This window comes from Leptonychotes weddellii, chromosome 9 (assembly GCF_054177405.1).
Source record: "Leptonychotes weddellii isolate Sample4059 chromosome 9, ASM5417740v2, whole genome shotgun sequence".
Lineage (NCBI taxonomy): Eukaryota > Metazoa > Chordata > Mammalia > Carnivora > Phocidae > Leptonychotes > Leptonychotes weddellii.
Genome location: NC_138377.1, coordinates 27,620,913 through 27,644,274, shown reverse-complemented (window position 1 = coordinate 27,644,274; position 23,362 = coordinate 27,620,913). Strand labels below are relative to the sequence as shown.

The 23,362-nt window shown below is 37.7% G+C and overlaps 1 protein-coding gene across 8 annotated transcripts in view; it reads right to left on the bottom strand.

Moving 5' to 3' along the window:
* The window catches only part of COX16 (cytochrome c oxidase assembly factor COX16), a 93,886-nt gene that overhangs the window by 46,861 nt on the left and 23,663 nt on the right, over positions 1-23,362 (bottom strand). For 3 of the 8 annotated variants that reach the window (XR_014148391.1, XR_014148392.1, XR_014148393.1), the window contains exons 4-5: positions 18,677-18,739; positions 3,595-6,278 (exon numbers count right to left, since the gene is read on the bottom strand). Coding sequence is in view for 5 of the 8 variants with exons in the window: in XM_081830337.1 (XP_081686463.1) it covers positions 14,081-14,197; positions 18,677-18,739 (180 nt within the window). In the remaining 3 variants the exon portion in view is untranslated. Of the gene's footprint in view, positions 1-3,594; positions 6,279-12,994; positions 14,198-18,676; positions 18,740-23,362 lie in introns of those variants that run through there. The other 5 variants (XM_081830338.1, XM_081830339.1, XM_081830340.1 and 2 more) reach the window with 2 other exon arrangements.

The window sequence follows — 23,362 nt, the reverse complement described above, 5'->3', positions numbered from 1 at the left end:
CAGGACACTGGGATCATGACCTGAGCCGAAGGCAGACACCTAACGACTGAGCCACATAGGCGCCCTGAACTGAATATATTATCTTACAGAGCAAAAAGGAATTAAGGTTGCAGATAGAATTAAGGTAGCTAACAGTTTACCTTAAAATAGGAAGGTTATCCAGGTGATCACAATGGAGTCACCGTCCTTAAAAGTGGGAAAGGGAAGCAGAAGAAAAGGTCAGAGTGATATGATCAGATATGAGAAGGGCACCACCCTCCATTGCCAGCTTTGCAGATGGAGGAAGGGGCCACAAGCCAAGGAATGGAGATGGACTCTAGAAGCAGGAAAAGGCAAGAAAACAGATTTTCCCTGAGAGCCTCCAGAAAGGAGTGCAGCCCTGAGAACACCCTGATCTTAGCCCAGTGACACTCTTGTCAGACTTCTGACCTCCAGAGCTGTAAAATAATAAATCTGTACTGTTTTAAGTCACTAGGTTTATGGTAATTTGTTACACAACAGTAGAAAACTTATACAGATAGTAAAATGACACACAGATATTACCAAAAAATGTGGAAGTGGGACAGAGTCTGGGAAGCACTGTGTGCCAAGAGGATACTGAGAGACACGTGTATGTCTGGAGTTGCAACTGCCAGTGACAAGTAGGGTTACCTAGGAGGTAGACAAAATGAGAAATGTCATTCATTGCTGAAACCTTCTCTTAACCTAACCACGTATGGCAAACTGAGGTTAACCAGACTGAGGCACCTTTCTCTCTGGCCCTAGGAGGCCCACATTAGGAGACCACCATAGCAATTCCAAAGTCCTTGTGTTAAATTCAAAATTGCATCTGACTACCTATCAATATAATTTTAAACATGTGACAGGAATGTTCCTCCAATAGTGAAAAGCACATGGGAGTGGTTATTCATTGAAATCCTAGAAATAAGGCACTATAAAAAAGGAATGGTAATATGCTAATGGACTCTAGGGAAACCCCAGTAAACTGAAATTACATGTATCATGTCGAAATTACAGGGCAAAAGAAGACACCTGTTCTCTATTCTGTGACTAGTGATGAGGGCTGAGAAGCCCCACCACTTTCCTCTTTATGAAGGTTGACTTACTAAAGGTAAAAAGCTGGGTAGACCCACCATTCCAAGTATTTAAAGTGGCAACTGTCATTTTGCCTGCACAGTGGTTACCTGGTCTAAAGATATGTTTTTGTGTGTAGCAGCCATGTACACTACTACAAAAGTAATAGGGAGGTAAGAAGGAAGCGACACTGATACACACTGATTACCCTAAAATAACAGAAAACAAGTTTAGACCAATTTACTAATACTGTTGTTCTTTGGGGGGAAAACTACTGCTGGGTATATATAGAGGTATACACAGAAATATATACACGTGTATTGCATATATCTGACAGATGATATTTTCTGAAGATATCTTCCATCCCACATTCTCTTATGCCAGGTGACCTTGCCATTCTGCCATCAAGAAATGGAGTCTAATTCTCCTCCCTTGAACCTGAGCTCAGCTGGCCTTAGAGGTTTGCATGTAACTAACAGAATGCAACAATAATGAACCTGGGTTACTTCCAAGTCTAGATAGATAAGAAGAAGAAGTAATAGTAGTGGTATAGTAGAAGTAGTTTCTACCTGGTTGACTTGGAACTCAGTCTCCAGATATTCTCTTTCAGAACACTCCCTTAGGAGAATGTTCTATGCTATGAGAAGCATGGAGGGGCCACACGGAGGGGCCATGAGTAGATACCACGACAGCCATTCTAGGCTAGAAGCTAAGTATGTGCATGAAGAAGCCTCAAGATAATCCTAGTCCCAGGGCATTCACAATTCCTGCCCAATGAGTAGGAAATATGAGAATATGAGTAGGAATATAAGACATGACTGAGGACTAAAGCAAAGTAGTAGAAAAAATTATTAGGTGATAGAACAGAGACATTTAAGAGACAAACTAAGATCTTAGTGAATTCTGGTAGTGGGGGCTGAGGAAGATGAATATATATATAGATGAATATTATATATTATATTGTAGAATGAAGAACAAAGCTTGAAAAATAACTCGTGTGGTTTTGGACATGTAGAATTAGAAGTATGTAGGAGGGAGTACTGAAAAATACAGATTAATGGACAGACCAAAAAAAAAAAATCATGAAGGAAAATGAGAAAGGACTGCAACCTAACAAAAAAGGAGGAAGAGGAAGAGGAGGAGGGGGGTGGAGAAGAAAGCAAGCACAATGGGTTTACGAAAGACAACATGGTTTTCAAAAAGCAGGAAGTCCGCTTTGGTAGCATATACTATAGAACAGTCAGGGTGGATAAAGATGAAAAAATATTAGATTTAGAAAGTAGTGGGTCACTGATGCTATCAGCAGGGGAAATTGAGGGAACAGACAGAGAAGCTGAAGCATCAAATTCATTATTTTTTCAAGAGCATTATCTGAGGAGAAAATTAAGTGTATCCGTGTTACTTTAAAACTTTCTTCTGAATGCTGTCTATAAAGATTAGTAATATTTATCAGAAGATATAATCCACCTTGAAGATGTTATAGTAATTATGGAATATACATAACAACATGCTGTTTTTACGTAACATTGCTACAAGGAAAGAGGATGCAGTACTTGAGTCCATTCCAGTAATTTTGCTGGGTTTAAGAGCACTGAATCCAATATTTTCTGTCTGACTCCACCGGTGCCAACAGGGCAATCAGTATATTTCACAGGCCACCAGAGATAAATTTTAGAATCCCTCCCAAACACAGACCACTTTGTGTTTACAATTAAGTGGACTTTGTCCGTGGTCTCATTAGTATAACTGGACTTCACTCAGATTGGAAGGCCTACTTCCCAGCCCAAAGCTTTATCCAAATTATTGTGTTTATGGACCAGACTGAGGATTGCAAAAGCAAACAACCTGCCCAAGGTCACTAAGCAAATCAAAGGAGTTGTCTGGATTCCAACTGAGGTCTAACTGGTTCCAAGACCTAATCCTTCCATTGTCACACCAAAGTCAGCTTGTACTCCCTTGAGCAATGGAACAAAGTCCTCACTCTCAGGGCATTCCGTGTAGAAGGGAACACACGTAGAGAACACAAACGAGTATCCTGTGAGCAGTAATATACTAAGGTACATAAAAACTGCTGTAAGTACACAAAGAGTAACACGGCGATAACTACTCTGGAGTCCCTACCATTTGGCAGACATTGTGCTGAACTCTTTTTATATCCTTAAGTCAACTATGTGAAATAGGAATTAAGTCCATTTTACAAACTAAGAAACTGACGCACCCAGATTCCGAAAATCGCGCAATTAAGGAACTACATTTCGTCCCAGTGACCGCAGTCCGCAGGCTCTGTAACTACCCACACTTGGGTTAGACTCTGGCTCTGACGTAGGATCAGTGTGTTACCTCCTGCAAGGGTCACTCACCCTCGACGGGGACTGCCTGAAGACTCCCACTCCGCCGGACATCCCTTGAGCGCCAGGGTCCCTGCCTTCCGCCCCGCGAATCACAGATTCCCCGCATCACGACCCCGCCCCTTCCAGAATCCCGCCCTCACACTTCTTCCTCAGGTCTCTCTGCTCTCACCTCTCCATCACCAACAAGGGTACTCGCATCGGCGCGTGTGCAAACTGAACTCTCCAACCGCTTGGTCGCCCCAACAGAGCTAGCGTGGCCTCCCGAATCTCAGCAGCTCAAGCTCCCTGGCGACGAGGACGTCATACACTGCTCGCCTGCCGCAGCCTCTCCTGATAGACTTCCGCCAGGCAAAAGCAATCGGCCCATCGCAACATATTGGCGCCTCCGTCCGGAAACTCAAGCGTCAACGCTTTGGTTCCGGTGCGTCGGCCAGCGATTGGGATTTAGAGACTTGAATTGGGTTCGCTGTCAGCTGATACGGAAACCCCCATGTTCTGGACTAACGTCTTTTTAGAACACTCCCTTGCACATAGATACTCGTTAAAATCAGCTAAGAAAAAAAAAATTATTTTGAAGCCAGTACTCTAGGCTCTGTGGCTATTTGTGGGATGGGGAGCTTGCCAGCTTAATAAAAAAAACTTTTTAAAGTGCTATGAATGGTTAGGTCGAGTGGTAATCAGTGTAATATCTTATCATTGGACCTTTAATAGCAGTGCTTTTGCTGCCAGATGGCCTGTAATCCAGTCATTTATGAATGTATTTTCTACTAATTCAGTAACCCTCCAGCACACCTTTTTGTGGATCATTGAAAGGCTAAAGGAACACAGAGATAAAAACAGATTAAAGCTGGCAGTTAAACGGGCACACAAATGAACGTGTGCATTTGGCAGTTTAGGGCACAGCCCCCACATGTACCATTTGCCAGGATGAGTGAGAGAAAGCCTCACCTATCAAGTACTATTTGAGATGACATAATAGTATAGAGTGAAGGTGACATGGAGTAACATTTCCCATGCTATCCCTGAAACCTTCCCATCTGTCCTTGCCTCTCTTGCCACTGAAACGTCCCTGGTTTAATCCCCTATTATTTTTCACCTACTAAAGTGTTCCTAAGCAGTCTCCAATGCTTTTAGGCTGCTCCAATAACACTCATGTCCACATGAGTGGACTACAGGGTCAAATATGGGGTAGGAGAGAGGAAATAAACTGTGATTTTCAAGTCCATCTTTGACATTGCTGGAAGTTACTGAAAAGATATAAGAGAGTGGGGATTCTCCTGCCCTTGCCTACAGCATTCATGCTGATTTTCTTAGCATGCAATCTCAAGCCTTTTGTACTATAACTTTGAGGTCAAAGGCTGCCTTCCTGCCTGTGTACCCTAGTATTCACTCCATACTCCTTCTAGAGGGAGACACCATTCTCTGAGTATTCTGTGAACTTCCACAAGTACAAAATGCACCTCTAGGGAAACCAGGTTTATGAAGCCTCCAGACTCTGCAGGCAGTGTTAAATTAATCCCTCTTCAGAACCTATGACTCATATAACTTGCATGTAACTTTTGACTCCCCCCCCCCAAAAAAAACCCTTAATAGCTTACTGTTAACTGGAAGCCTTACCAATGACATAAAGTCAATTAACACATATTTTGTATGTTATATGTATTATACTGTATTCTTACAATAAAAAGAAAATGTTAAGAAAATAATAAGAGAAAATATTTACAGTACTACACTGAAAAAAATCAGCATGTAAGTGGACCCATACAGTTCAAACCCATGGTGTTCAAGGGCAATGTATATAAGGATATAAGCAACATGAAGAGGAGAGTCTTACTGTTTGAATCTCCAACATCTATACAAGTCCCTAGTGTATGGCAAGTGTTTAATAAATGTTCATTGAATTAATGATGATGTAGATTATTTTAATAAGTGTCTTCTATGCTGGAGCCTTGATCAAGTTGGTACTGTTAAGGAGTTCTGTGGCACACTTTGTTTGTTCAAAGGCAGTTTCTTCCCTGGTTTGGAAAAACCAGAGTGGGCCAAAGCTGATCAAAGCTTCTGGCTCTGTACTTCCCACTAGAGGAGCCTGAACTATACCATGTGGAGCCTGTTTAACATTCTTCATTCAATAAAGATTTTTTAGCATGTATTCACCTAGCACTGTTTCTTGTTCTCTCAATGCCTCAGGAAAACTTTAATTCACCCAAAAGAGATTTTCCAGGTCAAGGAAAATGCATTTGCAAAGACATCATTCCTTCACAGCATAGGAGGAAACATGCCCCCTGGTGATATGATACAGACTGGCAACTTATGGTGAGGGCAGGCCTCAGAGCTACCTTCCAGGGCCACTGTCCCAGATGGTCCCTTCCCACTCAGGCTCCCACCATGTGGGGATCAGCTGGCACACCTGGGTGTGTGCACATGTATGTATATGTGTGTGTTAGTATGTTTGTGGAGAGGCAGGTTCAATGCACCAGCAGGAAGAACTGATTATTACTGCCTCGAGGCAGCTGATGCTCAGGAGCCCTAGTTTCTTGTGGTTAATCCACATTGGCATGGAAAAGGGAGGTGAGAAAAAACAGGAGAAAGCAGAGCACGAAGCATGAAGGCAGAGGAAATAGATGAAGAAAGAGAGTAGAGCCCAGCTGGTTGGCAGCTCCTCAAAGCACCAGATGTGGAAGATTTTCTCATCTGTGGTTTGTTGTGTCCTTGTTGTGGAGTACAGGGTTTATGGTTCTGCTGGGCTAAACGCATCAGTCAGTCCTTAGGGAGGCAGCTCTGCACAAAGGGGATGCAGTAGCTGAGGTTGCCAAGGCAATTCACGCAGCCTGGAATTTCCTGGTCCCATAGTATCTAAAGGGAGAATGCAGAGACAGACCAAGTCAGGATTCATAATTATGCGACCCCCTGTAGAGAGTGCAGGCCTACACTAGAGCTGGCCTTGCAGGGGCGGGGAAATTCGGTCTTGTGTGGTCTTCTCACGCCCTCTGGTGGTGTTAAGCAGTGACTCTAAGGCTTTCTGCTGGGAGCATCACAGACCAGTTATGCCTCTCAACCTTTTTGTCCTCAAAGTCTAGTCTCCATTCTCACAGTCTAGAGGAAATAAAAAATCCCACCACAGAAATCTCTTGTCTACGTCCCCCCCACCATTTTTTGAGACATCCAGCAGGTTAAACATTATTTAAGGATCAAAAGGCAGAAAACAAACAGGAAAAAGTTTTTAACGAATTATCTGAAGCAAAGACTTAGGATGGAATGTCTATCATCTGTAAGCAAATTATTTTTCATCTACTAGTCAATGATAGTAACAGCCACTCCTTTATCACCTATCTTCTTTGCCTCTTTCTCTACTGAGTGCCTTGCATACCTAGTCACCTAGGCTAACTGACACAGACAACTACAAAACTCCCAATTCACAAGTGAGTTAACTGAGACTGAAGTGGGTTATGTAATCTGTGTATGATTACACGGCTTATAATCTGACAAACTGACAAGATTCCAATTCAGGTTTATCAATTTGTATGTTTTCCCACTGAACTTTGCTGTTTGCAGAAGAGACATGTAAGATCATGCAGATAGAGCTTTCCACACACAATTAATTGCTATTAATAGACGGCTGGGCAATGTCATTAAAATACTATTTTAGATATGACATTTTTTAAAGATTTTATTTATTTATTTCAGAGAGAGAGAGAACAGGAGGGAGAGGGAGAGAGAATCCAAAGCAGACTCCAAGCCAAGCTCAGAGCCTGACACGGGGCTGGATCCCACAACCACGAGATCACGACCCAAGCTGAAACCAAGAGTCAGATGCTCAACCGAATGAGCCACCCAGGTGCCCCTAGATGTGACATTTTGATAAGAATTTTGTTGTCACTAATAATTCTTACCTAATTATTTAATAATAGCTAACATCTACTGAGTACTTTCCCCATGCCATTGTTCTAAACTTTACATAATTAACTCACATTAACTCTATTACATTGCTACTATTATTCCCATTTTCCACGTGAGGAAACTGAGCCAAGTAGTTAAATAATTTTCCCAAGATAGTAAGTGTATATTTAATTTGTAGAGTGTAATGTTCCTCACTATGGTTCCTCATTGTGACGGAAAAGAGCTTATTTGCAGAGGATTGGGGGATGGGTGTGCAGGTTTGCAGGAGCTGGGGAAAAGCTAACTTGCTGTGCATATGAAAGTAATGAGTGTGGGGGACAGAGAGAAGGAAAGGAATTAAGAGCAAGAGAAGATCCAGAAACAGAAAAACAGGATCCATCAAGGCTGGGCCCTACATAAGGAAATGGCCAAGTGAGTAAAGGATGGGCTGCCCATGATGGACTTTGTGGGAAAGAGAAATTTAATAAGGGGATTTCTCTCTTCTCTATGAAATCTTTAGTAAATTTTACATAGATTACTAATACTTTGTATCAGAAAACTGAGTTTTCCCTATGATAGGGAACTCAGGGACAATAATAGAACATAACCATCAACTGAATTGTAAATTGAAATGCTCGAATGGATTCCCAAAGGCACAAGACATCAGTGTCTTAAACTGATATATGTTCATTCCTTACCAGGGACTTGGAAAGACCAGGAAAGACAGAAGGTCAGTTCATAAAGCACTGTCCTTGCTGTTGTGGAGAGAAGAGAGATCAGGCAGGATTAAAAAGAAACATTCCCTGCCTTAGAGGCTTAGTCTTACCAAATCCTAACAGCACTCCCCTTCGAGTGCCAAACTCATTTATTGTAGTTATTAGTGAATTCCTTACAATACAGTCTGTACAAGATCATGTCATCTACAAAGATTGTTGGTTTTCCTTCTTCCTTTCCAATCTGGATACTTATTTCATTTTGTGCCCTCCTAATCATCCTGGCTAAAACCTCCAAGTTCAATGTCAAATAGCAGTGGTAAGAGCAGACATTCTTGCCTTTTTTCTGACCTTAGGAAGAAAGCACTCATTCTTTGCCTGTTAAGTTTGATAGCTGTGAGGTGTTTTTTGGTTTTTTGTTTTATAGATGACTTTTGTCAAGTTGAACCATGTTTCTTCCTATTCCTGGTTTGTTGAGTGTTTTCATCTTGAAGAAGTGTTGAATTCTGTCGTGTTTTTCTGCATCAATATGATTATGTGGTTTTTGTTCTTAATTCTACTGATGTAGTGTATTATATAATAATTTTTGAATGTTAAATCAATCTTGCATACCTGAAATAAATCTCTCTTGATCATGATGTATAACCCTCTCTATATGTTATTGGATTCAGTTTGCTAGTATTTTGTTGAGGATTTTTGCATCTACATTCATAGGAGGTATTGATCTGTAATTTTCTTATGTTTTTGCCTGGTTTTTGTATCAGGATAATACTAGCCTCATAGAATGAGTTGGTAAGTGTTCCATTCTTTTCTACTTTTTTGGAAAAGTTTGTAAAGAATTGATAATTAATTCTTCTTTTGAATCTTTTGTAGAATTCACAATGAAGCCATCTGCATCTGGGCTTTTTGTGTATGTGTGTGTGGGTATAATTTCTTGTTATAGGTCTATTCAGATTTATATTCCTTCTTGTATCAATTTTGGTAGTCTTTCTAGAAATTTATTTAATCTAAATTACATAATTTATTGGCATAGAATTTATAGCATTCTATCATAGTTCATTTTAATTGCTCTAAGTTTGCTAGTAATGTCCCCTCTTTCATTCCTGATTTTAAAATGATTTGTCTTGTTTCTTTTATTAGTCAATCTAGCCAAAAGCTTGTCAATTTTGTTGATCTTTAAAAAAAAAGGAAACTTCAGTTTCGCTGATTTCTCTATTGTGTTTCTGTTCTCCTTCATTTACTTCTGTTCTAATCTTTACTTTCTTCTGTCTGCTTTAGGTTTTTTTTCCTCTTCTTTTTCAAGTGCATTAAGGTGAAAGGTTAAGTCACTAACTTGAGATCTTTTCTCAATATAGGTATTTATAGCTACACATTTCCAACTAAGTACTGTTTTGATACATCCCTTACTTTTGGTATGTTGTATCTTCATTTTCATTCATCTCAAAGTATTTATTATACTTTTGATTTCTTCTCTGATCAGTTGGACATTCAATTACATTTTATTTTCACATGCTTGTAAATTTCCAAAATTTCCTCTATAGTTGATTTCTTACAGCTCTAGAACATGTTTGAAATTAGTATGGTTGAAATCCTTTTAAATTTATTGAGACTTGTTTTATGACCTTGCATAATGTCTACCCTGGAGAATGTTCCATGTGCACTTGAGAAGAACGTGTCTTCTGCTGTTGCTGGGTAGAGTAATCCATGGATGACGTCAGGTCCAGTTGCTTTACAGTGTTGTTTAAGTTTTCTGTTTACTTAGGTAGATGATCTTTTGCCTATTTGTTCTATTTATTATTAAAAGTGGGGTATTGAAGTCTCCTACTATTATTATAAAATTGCCTTTTTCTAAGTTTTTGCTTTTTGTATCGTTGGGCTGTGTTGTTAGTTGTATATATGTTTTATAACAGTTATGTTTTCTTGACTGTTGACCATTTATCATTTTAAAACATTCCTCTGTCTCTTGTAATAATTTTTTGCCTCAAAGTACACTTTATCTGATATTAGATAGCCAAAGCAGCTCTCTGGTTACCATTTGCATGGTGTCAATTTTTCCATCCTTATACCTTGAACTTAGTGTCTTTGAATCTAAAGTGAACCTCTTATAGACAGCATATAGTTGGATTGTAGTTTTTATCCATTCTGTCAAACTCTGCTTTTTAATTAGTGAATATAATTCTTTTATATTTAATGTAAACTGGTAAGTAGGACTTCCATCTGCTATTTTTACTATTTTCTACGTCTTTTGTATTTTTCTCTAGTCCTTAACTGCCTTCTTTTGTATTAAAAGGATATTTCCTAGTGTAACATTTAATTCCTTTTGTGATTTTTAATACATTTTATCATTATTATTTATTTGGGAAAGAGAGAGAGAGAGCACAGGCAGGGGGAGCAGCAGGCAGAGGGACAAACAGGCTCCCCACCAAGTAGGGAGCCCAACGTGAGGCCGATCCCAGGACCACGGGACCATGACCTGAGCTGAAGGCAGATGCCCAGCGACTTAGCCACCCAGGGGCCCCATGTTTTTAACTACATTTTTTGAGTGACTTTCTTAAAGCTTACTCTGGGGCTCACAATATATATTATTTACCTGAATCTACTTCAGATTTATTCTAACTTAATCTAAGATATACAAACTTTCTTCCTATTTGGCTTGATCCTTCCCCACTTTTTTGTACTATTATTGTTATACATATTACATCTATGCATGTCACAAGTCCAACAAACATTTTATAATTATTGATTTATGCTCTTCTGTGTTTTAAAGAAGTTTTTTTTTTAATATTCATTTATTTGAGAGAGAGGGAGAGAGACTGAGAGAGAACACATGCATGCGCATGTGCACGAGTTGGCAGGGGGTGGCAGAGGGAGAGAGAGAATCTCCAGCAAACTCCTGGCTGAGCGCAGAGCCCGACATGGGGCTCGATCTCACAACCATGTGATCATGACCTGAACCGAAATCAAGAGTTGGACCCTTAACCAAAATGAGCCACCCAAGCACCTCTAAAGAAGTTGTTTTTTAATTATTTATAAACTTTTAAATGTTAACCTTCTTATTTATCATGTTTGGTTCTCTTCTTTGCTTCCTGTGGCAATTATCATCTGGTGTTATTTCCTTGCTCCAATAAAGGTGCATTCCCAACCCTTTTTTTTTTTTAAAGATTTTATTTGAGAGAGAGAATGAGATAGAGAGAGAGAGCATGAGAGGGTCAGAGGGAGAAGCAGACTCCCTGCTCAGCAGGGAGCCCAATGCGGGACTTGATCCCGGGACTCCAGGATCATGACCTGAGCCGAAGGCAGTCGCCAACCCCTTCTTTGCTCTATTATTGTCTAATATATTATATTCCCATATGTAGACCTCAAAATACATTTTATAGAAAGTGTCTTATTTGTTCTTAAATGAATTAAGAAAGGAGGAAAATGTAATTATAATTTTTAAAAAATAATTACCTAAATACCTTTATTGGTGCTCCTTGTCTTTTCTTGTGGATTTAAATTACCATCTGGTATCACTTTCCTCTCGTGCTCTTTCCTCAGTCATGTCCACTCTATTGATGACCCCATCAAAGGCATTTCTGTTGCACTGTTTTTCTGTAATTTCCTTTTGATTCTAAAATTTCTATCTCTCTGCTTATATTACCCATCTGTTCTTTCATGTTGTATACTTTTTCCAACAGAGCTCTAAACATATTAATTAGTTATTTTAAACTCTCAGTCTGATAAGTCCAACTTCCTTGCCATATATGAATCTGATTTTGATGCTTAGTCTTTTCAAGATGTGCTTGTTGTATTTTAGTATGCCTTGTAATTTCTTTGTTCGAAGTTGGACATAATACCCAGTTGGATTGAGTAAAAGAAACTCCACTGAACAGCCTTTAGTGGTAGTTATGTGAAGGGGGAGGGAACATTCTATAGTTTTATGATTAGGTCTCAGTCTTTTAGTGATCATGGTCCCAACATGACTTTCACTACTACCTCTCAAGTCTTCCTCCCCACACCCCTACTCCATTTAGGTGAAACAGGAGGCTAGAAGGGACTGAAGTTGGGTAGTTCACTTACCTCAGAGCTGCTTAAGCTCTGGTAAAATCCAGTGTGATTAGTCTCTAGCAAAAGTTTCCTTTGGGGCCAGGCTTTTTGTTAAGGAGAACAAAATGTAGAGGACATATTTCAGAATGGTTAATTTCTCCTCCCTCCTGCTGAAACCACAAGATTTTCCTCTAATATTCAGAGTGAGAAACTGGTTGGGCTCCAGGAACTAAAACTCACAAAAATGTGCCTCTGGCCTGGTCTCCAGGAGTTTTTAACTCAAGCTAGTCCATGCTCAGTCTCCAGTAATTAGTCAATTACCCTTCAAGCATTCCTACCTGATGCTGGCTCCAGCAGTGGCTTCTGGGTTGTTTCTCCTTCAGGTAACCCGTGATCCTCTGTATTTGTCTATCTCAAGTTTTCAGGTGGTGCTTTTTGTCCTGTGTCTTCAGTTCTCCCATGGATCAAAGAATAGTTGTTGATTTTCAGGTTTTCAGCTTTTTCTTTTTGTTAGGATGGGAGGTGTTCCTACATGTTGGACCAGAAACTGAAGTCCCCTATGCTGTTTTTAAAGGAGTTACCAATTTTCTAGACCAGTTGTACCATTTTACATTATACCAGCAAATGCGTGAGAGATCTAGTTTCTCCACATCCTTACCAGCATTTGGAATTGTCACTTTTTTTATTTCAGCTGTTCTAATAAGTGTGTAGTGATTTCTCAATGTAGTCCAAATTTGTATTTCCCTGATGGCTAGTGATATCAACCATTCTCTTCATGTGCTTATTTGCCATATTCATATACTCTCTTCAGTGAAATGTCACTTTGTGTCTTTTGACCATTTTCTAATTGGACTGTTTACTTTTTTATTATTGAGTTTTCAGAATTCTTTATATATTCTAGATATGTGTCTTTTAGCAGAAATGTGGTTTACAAATATTTTCTCTCAGTCTGGATTGTATTTTCATTTTTTAATGGGGTCTTTGGAAAACAAAAGTTTTTAATTTTGATGAGATCCAACTTACCAAGTTTTTCTTTCATGAATGTTTTTGTTAAGAACTATTTTTTAAGAACTATACACTAAGTCCTGAAGACTTTCTGCCTTCTTTTCCCAAAAGTTTTGTTTTACATTTAAATTAGATCCATTTTGAGTTACTTTTTGTACATGGAGCAATGTTTAAGTGGAGGTCTATTATTTTTCTTGGCCTATGAAATCCAATTGTTCTCTCAGATCTCTATTTCTATCATGATTTATCATCACTAGATAATCAGCATGGTTTCCTTTTTGCTAAAACTAACCCACTGAAAATAGTGATCTTGATTAGGCAAGAGGCAGGTAGATTTGTAATTTTTTGGCAACATAAGGGGGAGTATTTCAATTGAGACTTTAGGCATCTGGAACTCAGTGTGAAAATATCAGAGAGTGGGGCAACAGGGCTGGCTAAGACAGGGGTAAAAAGGAGAAAATAAATTAAAAAAAACCTAACTTCCCTCAATTCTATCCTTTTGCCTAGCATTTAGATCACAGCAAACCCCAAGTTAAAAAAATAAGAACAAAACTACAGTCAAGTTGCATGCAAATAATGCTAAGGCATAAAGCATACCTTAAATCAGTATTTCCAAATTGTAATCATCTATGGAATACTTGAACAAATTTGCTGTATCTGTATGTAATATGTACTATTTCATGATTTTTGCCTTAACAGAGAACATTATAATTTTCTTAACATGTTTTAATTGTATCAATACAATCATCAGGTGACACTTTGGAGACTGATTAGTATTATCATCTGAGGTATTCTAAGTAAAACCAAAACTCTCATCAGCCTGTAATCGATATTATTTTCCTACATAGGTGTGACATAAAATCACTGCCTGATGTTATTGTGACTTTTTATCAAGATTATCTGTCATCACGTTACTCACATCCAAGCTTCTGCAGGTCTGAAATTTTCTTCCCACTGAATATGTAGTGGGAATTCCAGTTGATAACATTTTTGTTAAAAAAAAAAAAAAAGAAAGAAAGAAAAGAATCAACTAAGTCAAGTTGTCTTAGTCTTAAGAATTTCTGGATTTTGTCCTTGGAGGAGGTCAGGATCTTCCCAAGGTCTGGGTCCTCGAATATTCTTCCAGTCATCAAAAGCGGAGTCCTTTATTTTCTATAGAGCCACAAAAATTAAAGTATATATATTAGGGTAAAAGTCCTGTGGCTTTGATTAGGACACTACTAAATGAATGAATAAATAAGTGAGTGGAAAAAATCCAATAGGCCCTCAATTATAATTTTAACAAATAAATCAACTGCATGTCACACGTAATAATTGAAGTAATGACATATTTCCTAGGATTTGGAATTTTTCTTGCTTGCTATGGAGGTTAATTAGACTATCTTTCTCCCTCCCCCCATCAGAATAAAATTATCAAATTAGAGAAAGAGTCTGCATACTTTATTTTTGAAAGCACAAAGAAAGGCAAGAAGCCGGAAAAACAAAAGTCCAGCTCTGAAGGCTGATCCAGCTAATAATGACTAACATGGGTTAGCATGGTGACAGTAGCAAATGAGAGGAAAAGAACAAAGGTAGAGACCCTAAAGTCTGCTAGAAGGAAGAAAAGAGACTAAGATGATTTGTCTTGCACCTGAGAAATGAGTCTGAGCCTATGAATGAAGATATTCCCCACAGCTGCCATGAGCAAATAAATACCTTTCAGTCAATAAAACCTAGTTTCAACTATAGTTTGGATCATGGTACCTTCACAGTTAGTGTGAAATACCTCTCAGCAGGGAAATGAAGGTAGGATAAAGGGAAAAATATAAATGGTTCTTCACCCTTCAACACCACTCTGACAGTAACTTTTCTACATCTGCTTTGATTGTTCTGGAATTACTGAGTAAATAAGATAGAAAAAGAGGCTCAGAGAACACAGAATAGCTTACATCCAGAGATAGGGAAAATGATATAAATTTACAATGACACTTGGATAATAAGCATTTCTCTTTTGCTAACAAGCTGTATAACCTTGGGCAAGCGATTTAAGCCATCTGGTCACTAATTCCCTCATGAATAATAATAAAAAGGCTGAACCAAATGGTCTACATGGTTTCTTCAGTTCTCAAATTCTATGGTTTCCAAAATAACTAAAAGAAAATTTACTCCCAGACAAACCCTCCACAGCATCACTACTGACATAGTGCTTATAGATCGGGAAGTAGCAAGTCACAGGTTTTGACAAAATAATGGGTAAGTAGTGAACTGAAACCATTCTCTAAATGTCACTTACAGTTTTGCTAGGAGTCTGTATTAAATATATGTAAATGAACAAAGTTCTACTAAATTAAACTGCAAAGGAGTAAATTATTTTCAAGTATAGTTATGAAATTATCCAAAGTTATAAAAAGGTTTGAAGAAAGAATGGCCTTTACCCAGATAACATAAGACATATATGCTCAAGAGAACTTAAGAATAATTCTTAGATGAGGGGCGCCTGGGTGGCTCAGTCGTTAAGTGCCTGCTTTCGGCTCAGGTCACGATCCCAGGGTCCTGGGATCGAGCCCCGCATCGGGCTCCCTGCTTGGCAGGAAGCCTGCTTCTCCCTCTCCCACTCCCCTTGCCTGTGTTCCCTCTCTCACTGTCTCTCCCTCTGTCAAATAAATAAATAAAATCTTTAAAAAATTTTTTTAAAAATAAAAAAAGGGGCGCCTGGGTGGCTCAGTCGGTTAAGCAACTGCCTTCGGCTCAGGTCATGATCCTGGAGTCCCGGGATCGAGTCCCGCATCGGGCTCACTGCTCGGCGGGGAGTCTGCTTCTCCCTCTGACCCTCCTCCCTCTCATGCTCTCTGTCTCCCATTCTCTCTCTCAGATAAATGAATAAAAAAATCTTTAAAATAAAAAAAAAAGAGGTCCTGGAGGCTTCTGAATTTTAAAAAAAATAAATAAATAAATAAAGAAAAAAAAAGAATAATTCTTAGATGGGATGCAAGGATGGCAGAACAACCTCACATAAACGTGTTCCAGTCTTCAAAGATCTTTAGTAAATAAAAGAGTCTCTGTGGAATTGTGTAAAACATGTACAGTCACTGAAGATTATGCTGTACATGTGTTGGGCAAGACCACCTAAGGCTTACCACTTAACAACTAACTGCTACAGAATTGAGTATGAAACAGAATCAAGAAGTGCTAAAGAAGAGCAGTGTCAATACTGGATTTTCAGCCCTGATACAGTAAAGACCTCTCTTTAATACCTAGCTTCTACCTTGACATACACCTGAGACACCACAAAGGCTACTCTTTAGGAATAAGGATTATGCCAAGAGTAAGACCTACTTTGGACTCATTCCAACAAAGCTTAAAGCCAAGCTCTGACAAGATCCTCTAGAGAGACAATTTGGAGAATGAGTCCCATAAAGTTACAGCAGTTTAGGAAACACCAAAGCCTTTCCACAGATCCTCCCTCAGATGATCAGCCAATAATTTAACTGCCTGCTAAAATGAGAATCAACTCTTCACAAGTCTCTTCAATGTATTATTTACAATGTTCACCTTTCAAGCAAAAATGACCAACCATACAAAGAAACAGGAAAATATGATCCACAGCCAAAAAAATCAACAAAATACAAGAAATGGAGAACATCCCCCCTAACCACCTGCTATAATACCATGTACTATTAAACACTTTAATTTTTGCTAATCAGATGGGTGGACAATGACACATCGTTATAATTTTAACTAACATTCCTGTAAGTTTGGTATCTTGTCATATGTTTAAGAATATTTATTCTCCACATCATTTGCCATCAGGGAAATGCAAATCAAAACCACAATGAGATACCACCTTATACCAGTCAGAGCGGCTAAAATTAACAAGTCAGGAAACAACAGATGTTGGCGAGAATGAGGAGAAAGGGGAACCCTCTTACACTATCAGTGGGAATGCAAACTGGTGCAGCCACTCTGGAAAACAGTATGGAGGTTCCTCAAGAAGTTAAAAATAGAGCTAGGATGCCTGGGTGGCTCAGTCGGTTAAGTGTCTGCCTTCAGCTCAGGTCATGATCCCAGGGTCCTGGGATCGAGTCCCACATGGGGCTCCCTGCTCGGCGGGGAGCCTGCTTCTCCCTCTGCCTGCTGCTCCCCCCTGCTTGTGCTCTTTCTGTCTCTCTGTCTCTGACAGATAAACAAATAAAACCTTTAAAAAAAAAAATAGAGCTACCCTACGACCCAGCAATTGCACTACTAGGTATTTACCCCAAAGATACAGATGTAGTGAAAAGAAGGGGCACCTGCACCCCAATGTTCATAGCAGCAATGTCCACTATTAATAGCCAAACTGTAGAAGAAGCCAAGATGCCCTTCAATAGATGAATGGATAAAGATGTGGTTCATATATACAATGGAGTATTACTCAGCCATCAGAAAGGATAAATACCTACCATTTACATCAACATGAATGGAATTGGAGGGTATAATGCTAAATGAAATAAATCAATCAGAGAAAGACATCATATGGTTTTACTCACATGTGGAATATAAGAAATAGCACAGAGGATCATACGGGAAGGGAGGGAAAACTGAATGGGAAGAAATCAGAGAGGGAGACAAACCATGAGAGATTCTTGACTCTGGGAAACAAACTGAGGGTTGTGGAAAGGGAAGTGGGTGGGGGGATGGGGTAACTGAGTGATGGGCATTAAGAAGAGCACGTGATGTGATGAGCACTGGGTGTTATACACAACTAATGAATCACTGAACACTACATCAAGTTATGATGTACTATATGTTGGCTAACTGAATTTAAATAAAAAAAATTGTTAAAGACACACACACAAAAAAGAATGATATTTATTTCCTTTTTGCTGAAGTCTTTACATTCTTTGCCCATGTTCCCACTGACCAACTAAAATACTAAACTTTTCCATGTTGATCTGTAGATGTTGCTCATATTTAAATAAACTAATTCACCATGAAAAGATAAACAATATTTTTACAATTCCTCATTTAACTAGTGACTTTATATACATTATTTTGTTTTAGGCTGAACTTTTGAATATATATGTATATTTTTTTAAAGATTTTATTTATTTATTTGAGAGAGAAAGAATGAGACAGAGAGAGAGCATGAGAGGGGGGAGGGTCAGAGGGAGAAGCAGACTCCCTGCTGAGCAGGGAGCCTGATGTGGGACTCGATCCCGGGACTCCAGGATCATGACCTGAGCTGAAGGCAGTCGCTTAACCAACTGAGCCACCCAGGCACCCGAACTTTTGAATATTTATAGATAAACTCATCAGTCTTTACTTTTAAAGCTTTTGAATTTTGTATCACATTTAAATCAACTTTTCTGACTCAAGACCACAAAAAAGAATCTCCATTTTTTTCTCCTAGTATTTTTAGCACTGTTTTTTTATTTTTAAATTCTTGTTCCACCTAGAATTTATTCATTTTAATATGTGAAATAGAGATCCATCTTTATTTTCTTTTCAAATGACTACATAATTAGTTGTCCCAATACCATATTGTTTGGGGTAATTTTTTTCTGCACTGGTAATAATTCAAATTCACCTTAAGACAGACAGAATCAGTCACTGACTAGTAAGACTGTTACAAAAGAGATTATATTAACATATAACATATATTAACATATGTACCTCATACTCTGATTCCAATGATACTTTATTCATTTTCAGTTTTTTTTCTAATTCAGGATCAATCTGTAGAAAAGAAAGAGGAGCCATAAGTTATTAAGTCTGTTATATGCAATTTGAATTTAAAAAGTCACATAAGGGATGGTTGGGCTGGTAAGGCAGATAACAAACGCATGACAGTCTCGATCAGTCCAATCGTGTAGTGATAACTAAGGTGCTGCTACCATCACTACGACGACTACCAGCAGCTAATATTAACTGAGCACTTTTTATGTGCCAGGCATTTTGACATATACTCACAAAAACATAAATATGATGACGATCACAAGTAAAGATAATGGGACACAAGGAGTATGAATTACATGTTGAAGAGGAAGAAACTGGCTTTGAACCTTGGCCCTGTGCTTCCGCAGTCCATGCTGTTAACCACCACCCTAAATGATGTTATTACATAAAAATACTAATAAATGTATGCTGCTCTTGAAAACAAAAAAGAACACCTTCAATACACCTGAAATAAAGAAGTGTCTAAGAAAATATTAGACAGGATTCCACAGTGGTAAATAGGAGCTGATGTCATGTTATCTGTGTGTGGCAAAGTGTTAAGGAAAGAAGAATGTGATTGCAGAAGTCAATAAACAAAACAACAAAACCCAAATTAAAATAAGTGGAATAGCTGAATAGTGACTGAATTTAAGACTAAATTAACACACTAGAAATACAACCTGAGGATTCCATTAGAATGATGCACAAGAGTTGGGATGAACGAAAGAAAAGCTGTGTTATAAAAGCTAGATCCACAAGTTCCAACACATGTCTATTAGGGGTTTCAGAATTAGAGAACAAAGAGAATGGAGGAAGGGATATAATTAAATAATTGACCAGTAATTAATTGAATATTTAGAGACACATGAGTCCCCAGATTGAAAAAACATAATAAAAAATAACCACAACAAAACAAAAACTGCCCATTCTTAATCAAATAATAGTAAAGCTTTAGAATATTAAGGATAAAAAAGAAAATCTCAAAACCAAAAAGAGTGAAAAGACTGTTTACTTACAAAGGAATATGGATTAGAAAAAAGACTGCTCATTAGCAACCTTGTATGGTAAAAGAAGATAGAATTATTTCAGTATTGCTATTGATGGGGATTATTTTCAACCTCAGTTTTATTTTTACTGTTTTATCTTTTCTTCTTTCTTGACTTTTACTTGATTTTTTTCTCAATCAGTTTCGAGTGGTAGAGATATATACAAACGTATCAATAATTCAGTAAATATTAAACTCATCTATTAACTAGTAGAGATTTTCTGAACTTTAAAAAAATCCTGCTATACACTACTTACAAGAAATGCACTTAAAAAAGAATGAAAGCACAAGGTTGACAGTAGAGGGCTATAAAAATGATACACCAACAAAAAAGCTATGGGGATAGGGAGATCACTAAATAGCAGTATTTATAATGGATAAAACAGTTCAAGGCAAACTATCAAAAAGGCAGATTCTATATTGATAAATGGAACAATTTTTCAAAAATATAGAAAAATTATAAAATATCATGTGACTACATTGCTTTAAAATGTATGCATCAAGGGATGCCTGGGTGGCTCAGTCGTTAAGCGTCTGCCTTCAGCTCAGGTCATGATCCCGGGGTCCTGCGATTGAGCCCTGCATTGGGCTCCCTGCTCGGCGGGAAGCCTGCTTCTCCCTCTCCCACTCCCCCTGCTTGTGTTCCCTCTCTCGCTGTGTCTCTCTCTGTCAAATAAATAAATAAAATATTTTAAAAATAAAAATAAAAATAAAATAAATAAAATAAAATGTATGCATCAAAATGGATAAAAATAAACACATTTTTTTAAAGAGAAATGTTTTCTTTTTTTTTTTAAGAATTTTTTATTTATTCATTTGAGACAGAGACACAGAGAGAGAGACAGTAGGAGCAGTGGGGAGAGGGAGAGGAAGAGGGAGAAGCAGACTCCCTGCTCAGCAGGGAGCCAGACGTGGGGCGCAATCCCAGGACCTGGAGATCATGACCTGAGCCAAAGGCAGATGCTTAACCATCTGAGCCACCAAGACGCCCCTAAACACAAACATTCTAGAAGAGCTTAACATACCTTTTGCAGAATCTAATAGATCAAGCAGATTATATTAATGTGATTATTGAAAATATGAGTAAAATAATAAGATTTTTCTAATAGGCATATATAGAATTTTGAGCCCCCAAAATTTAGATTGCCATTTCCCCTCAAATACACACAAGATGTTTATAAGAACTAAACTTATTCTAGGGCAGAAGGGAAAACTAGGCAAATTCACATGTAAAAAATATTGTCATACATGCCACACTGACTATAGTAAATAACACTTAAAATCACTTGATGATAGCCAAAGGGCCGAGAAGTGATAACATTTAAAATCAATAACAAAAAGATAACTGCAGGAAAAATCCAAATATATGGAAGCTAAAAAAGTTTTAAATTATATTAACATATTAAAGAGGCTATAAAAAATGAAAATTACAAAGCATTTAGAAGTGAAGAGTGACCTTGTTGAACTATCTTATTCATTCTAATAGTTTTAATCTTCTTCAGCAGACAAATTTCTTGGTAGGCAACATTTCATCTGCACATGATCACATTTTCAATTCTTTCTAAACTTCATACCACTTATTTCTTTTTGCTGTTTGACTACATATGGTATAGGGCTATGACCTGCAAAACAGTACTAAAAAGTAGCTACAATTATGAATATTCTTTTCTTATTCTTGGCTTTAATGGGAATGCTTCTAACGTTCCTCTATTAAGAATATTTATTATGATTACGGTTAACAGAATTCAACAAAGTGGCTAGATTAACAGATAAATATCAATCAAAGTGCATGGATCTACATACAAAATCAACAGAGTTTCTTTACTCAAGTCCAATTAGGAAATGTCAGAAAAAGAAGAATCCATAACCAGAATAGTCTTATCTATTTAAAAAATTAAATCTATAGCTAAATACATTTTAAAAAAGAAAGACTGAAGCCCAGAAGGTGTCACTGGCAAATTGTATAAAATATTTAAGAAAGTAACACCAATTCTACACAATCTGTTCCAGAAAATAAAAAAGGAGGGAACCCAACTTATGTTATGAAGCCAGCATTACCCTAATACCAAAACCAGAATGTTGGGGAATTTTCCCTTCTTCCCTTCTAGGTTCATTGGCCGGCCTAATAATTGACATAAAACACATGAACTGGAGAAAAAAAAATTATGTACATATGGGAGGCCCACAAAGATATGAGACTCACAGGTAGCCAGGCAATTGAGTTAGGAAATTAAATATCATTCTGAGCAAAGGAAAATGAGGTAGGGAACTAAGGTTTAAAAGGGGAGGAGAAAATCACAGGAAGATGAAAAGACAAATGTTTGGTAAACAAATGTCTACTATGCCATGCAGGTAAGTCTTTCTGGTATAAAAAGTTATATATCTGGTAAAAGATCTCTTCCTGGTACAGGCCCTCCATCTAAGTTGTTTTAGGCAGTTAAAGGAGAGATAAAAAGCTTTTCCATAGTCTGCTGGGTCTTCAGCTCAAAATAATCCACATGTCAAAATGGTTCATTTTGGGAGAGCATATTCTGCTCCCCCTCAAGACCAAACAGTAAGAGGAAAAAAACAAAAGCTAAAACCTGCAACAATCTCTACAGTAACCTCTCGTGGAAGAGTAAAAATATAGCTTTCAAACCAACAGAACAACAAATTAATAAAACATTATTAATCCAAAAGAGGACAAACAAAAGTCAAAAGAAATAATGGTAACAAATAGTGCATAAAAAAGTATATTTAAACCCAAATATATAAAAATTTACATTAAATGTAAATGGATTTAATGATCCAATTAAAAAGACTATTAAAAACATATATTCTGTTTATAAGAGATATATATTTAAAACCTACATTTATAGAAAAGTTAAGATTGAAAGGAAGCTAAAGAAGCTATATTAACATGCAACAAAACAGCCTTTAAGGAAAAAAGCATTATTAGCAAGCAAAGTGTTAAGAAAAAGACAACAGGCCCAAAATGGAGTCACTTCTGCTAAGTATGTCACCAAACTGAAACTTAATATCTAACCTAAGTTCCACCCTCCCCAGGAATGTAATCTTAACCAGTCTGGAATTTCCTGGTCAGAGTAGTGAGGTGAACTACCTGATTGTCCTTGTCTGTCCCCCCAAGAAAGATGAAATAACGTGCTCTTTCCTTGTCCCTGCTCAGAGCTCTTTTCCATTTGCCTGATGCATGAATCACTGAATAAAACCAATTTGATCTTTAAATTTATTGATATTTAAATTTTGTTTTTTAACAAAAACTTCATTACACTAAAAACTCAAGTCCCCATGAAGATATAATAATTCTGAAATTATGTGTGCCTAATATCATGGTGAAATGGAATCATAATGAGAGATGTTAGCACAAATTTCTCAGTAGCAGATAGAAAAAACAGATTTAAAAAGTCAACACTACAGAAAATTTGAGAAAACCCTACAAAGCTGACCAAATGGATGTATAAATTTTTAATATGTACCCAACACTGCTAGATATACATTCTTTCAAGCACACATTATTTATATATAAACTGATCATATGTTGGGTCATAAAACAAGTCTCAACAAATATCAAAGAATGAACTCATTGAAAATATTCTTTG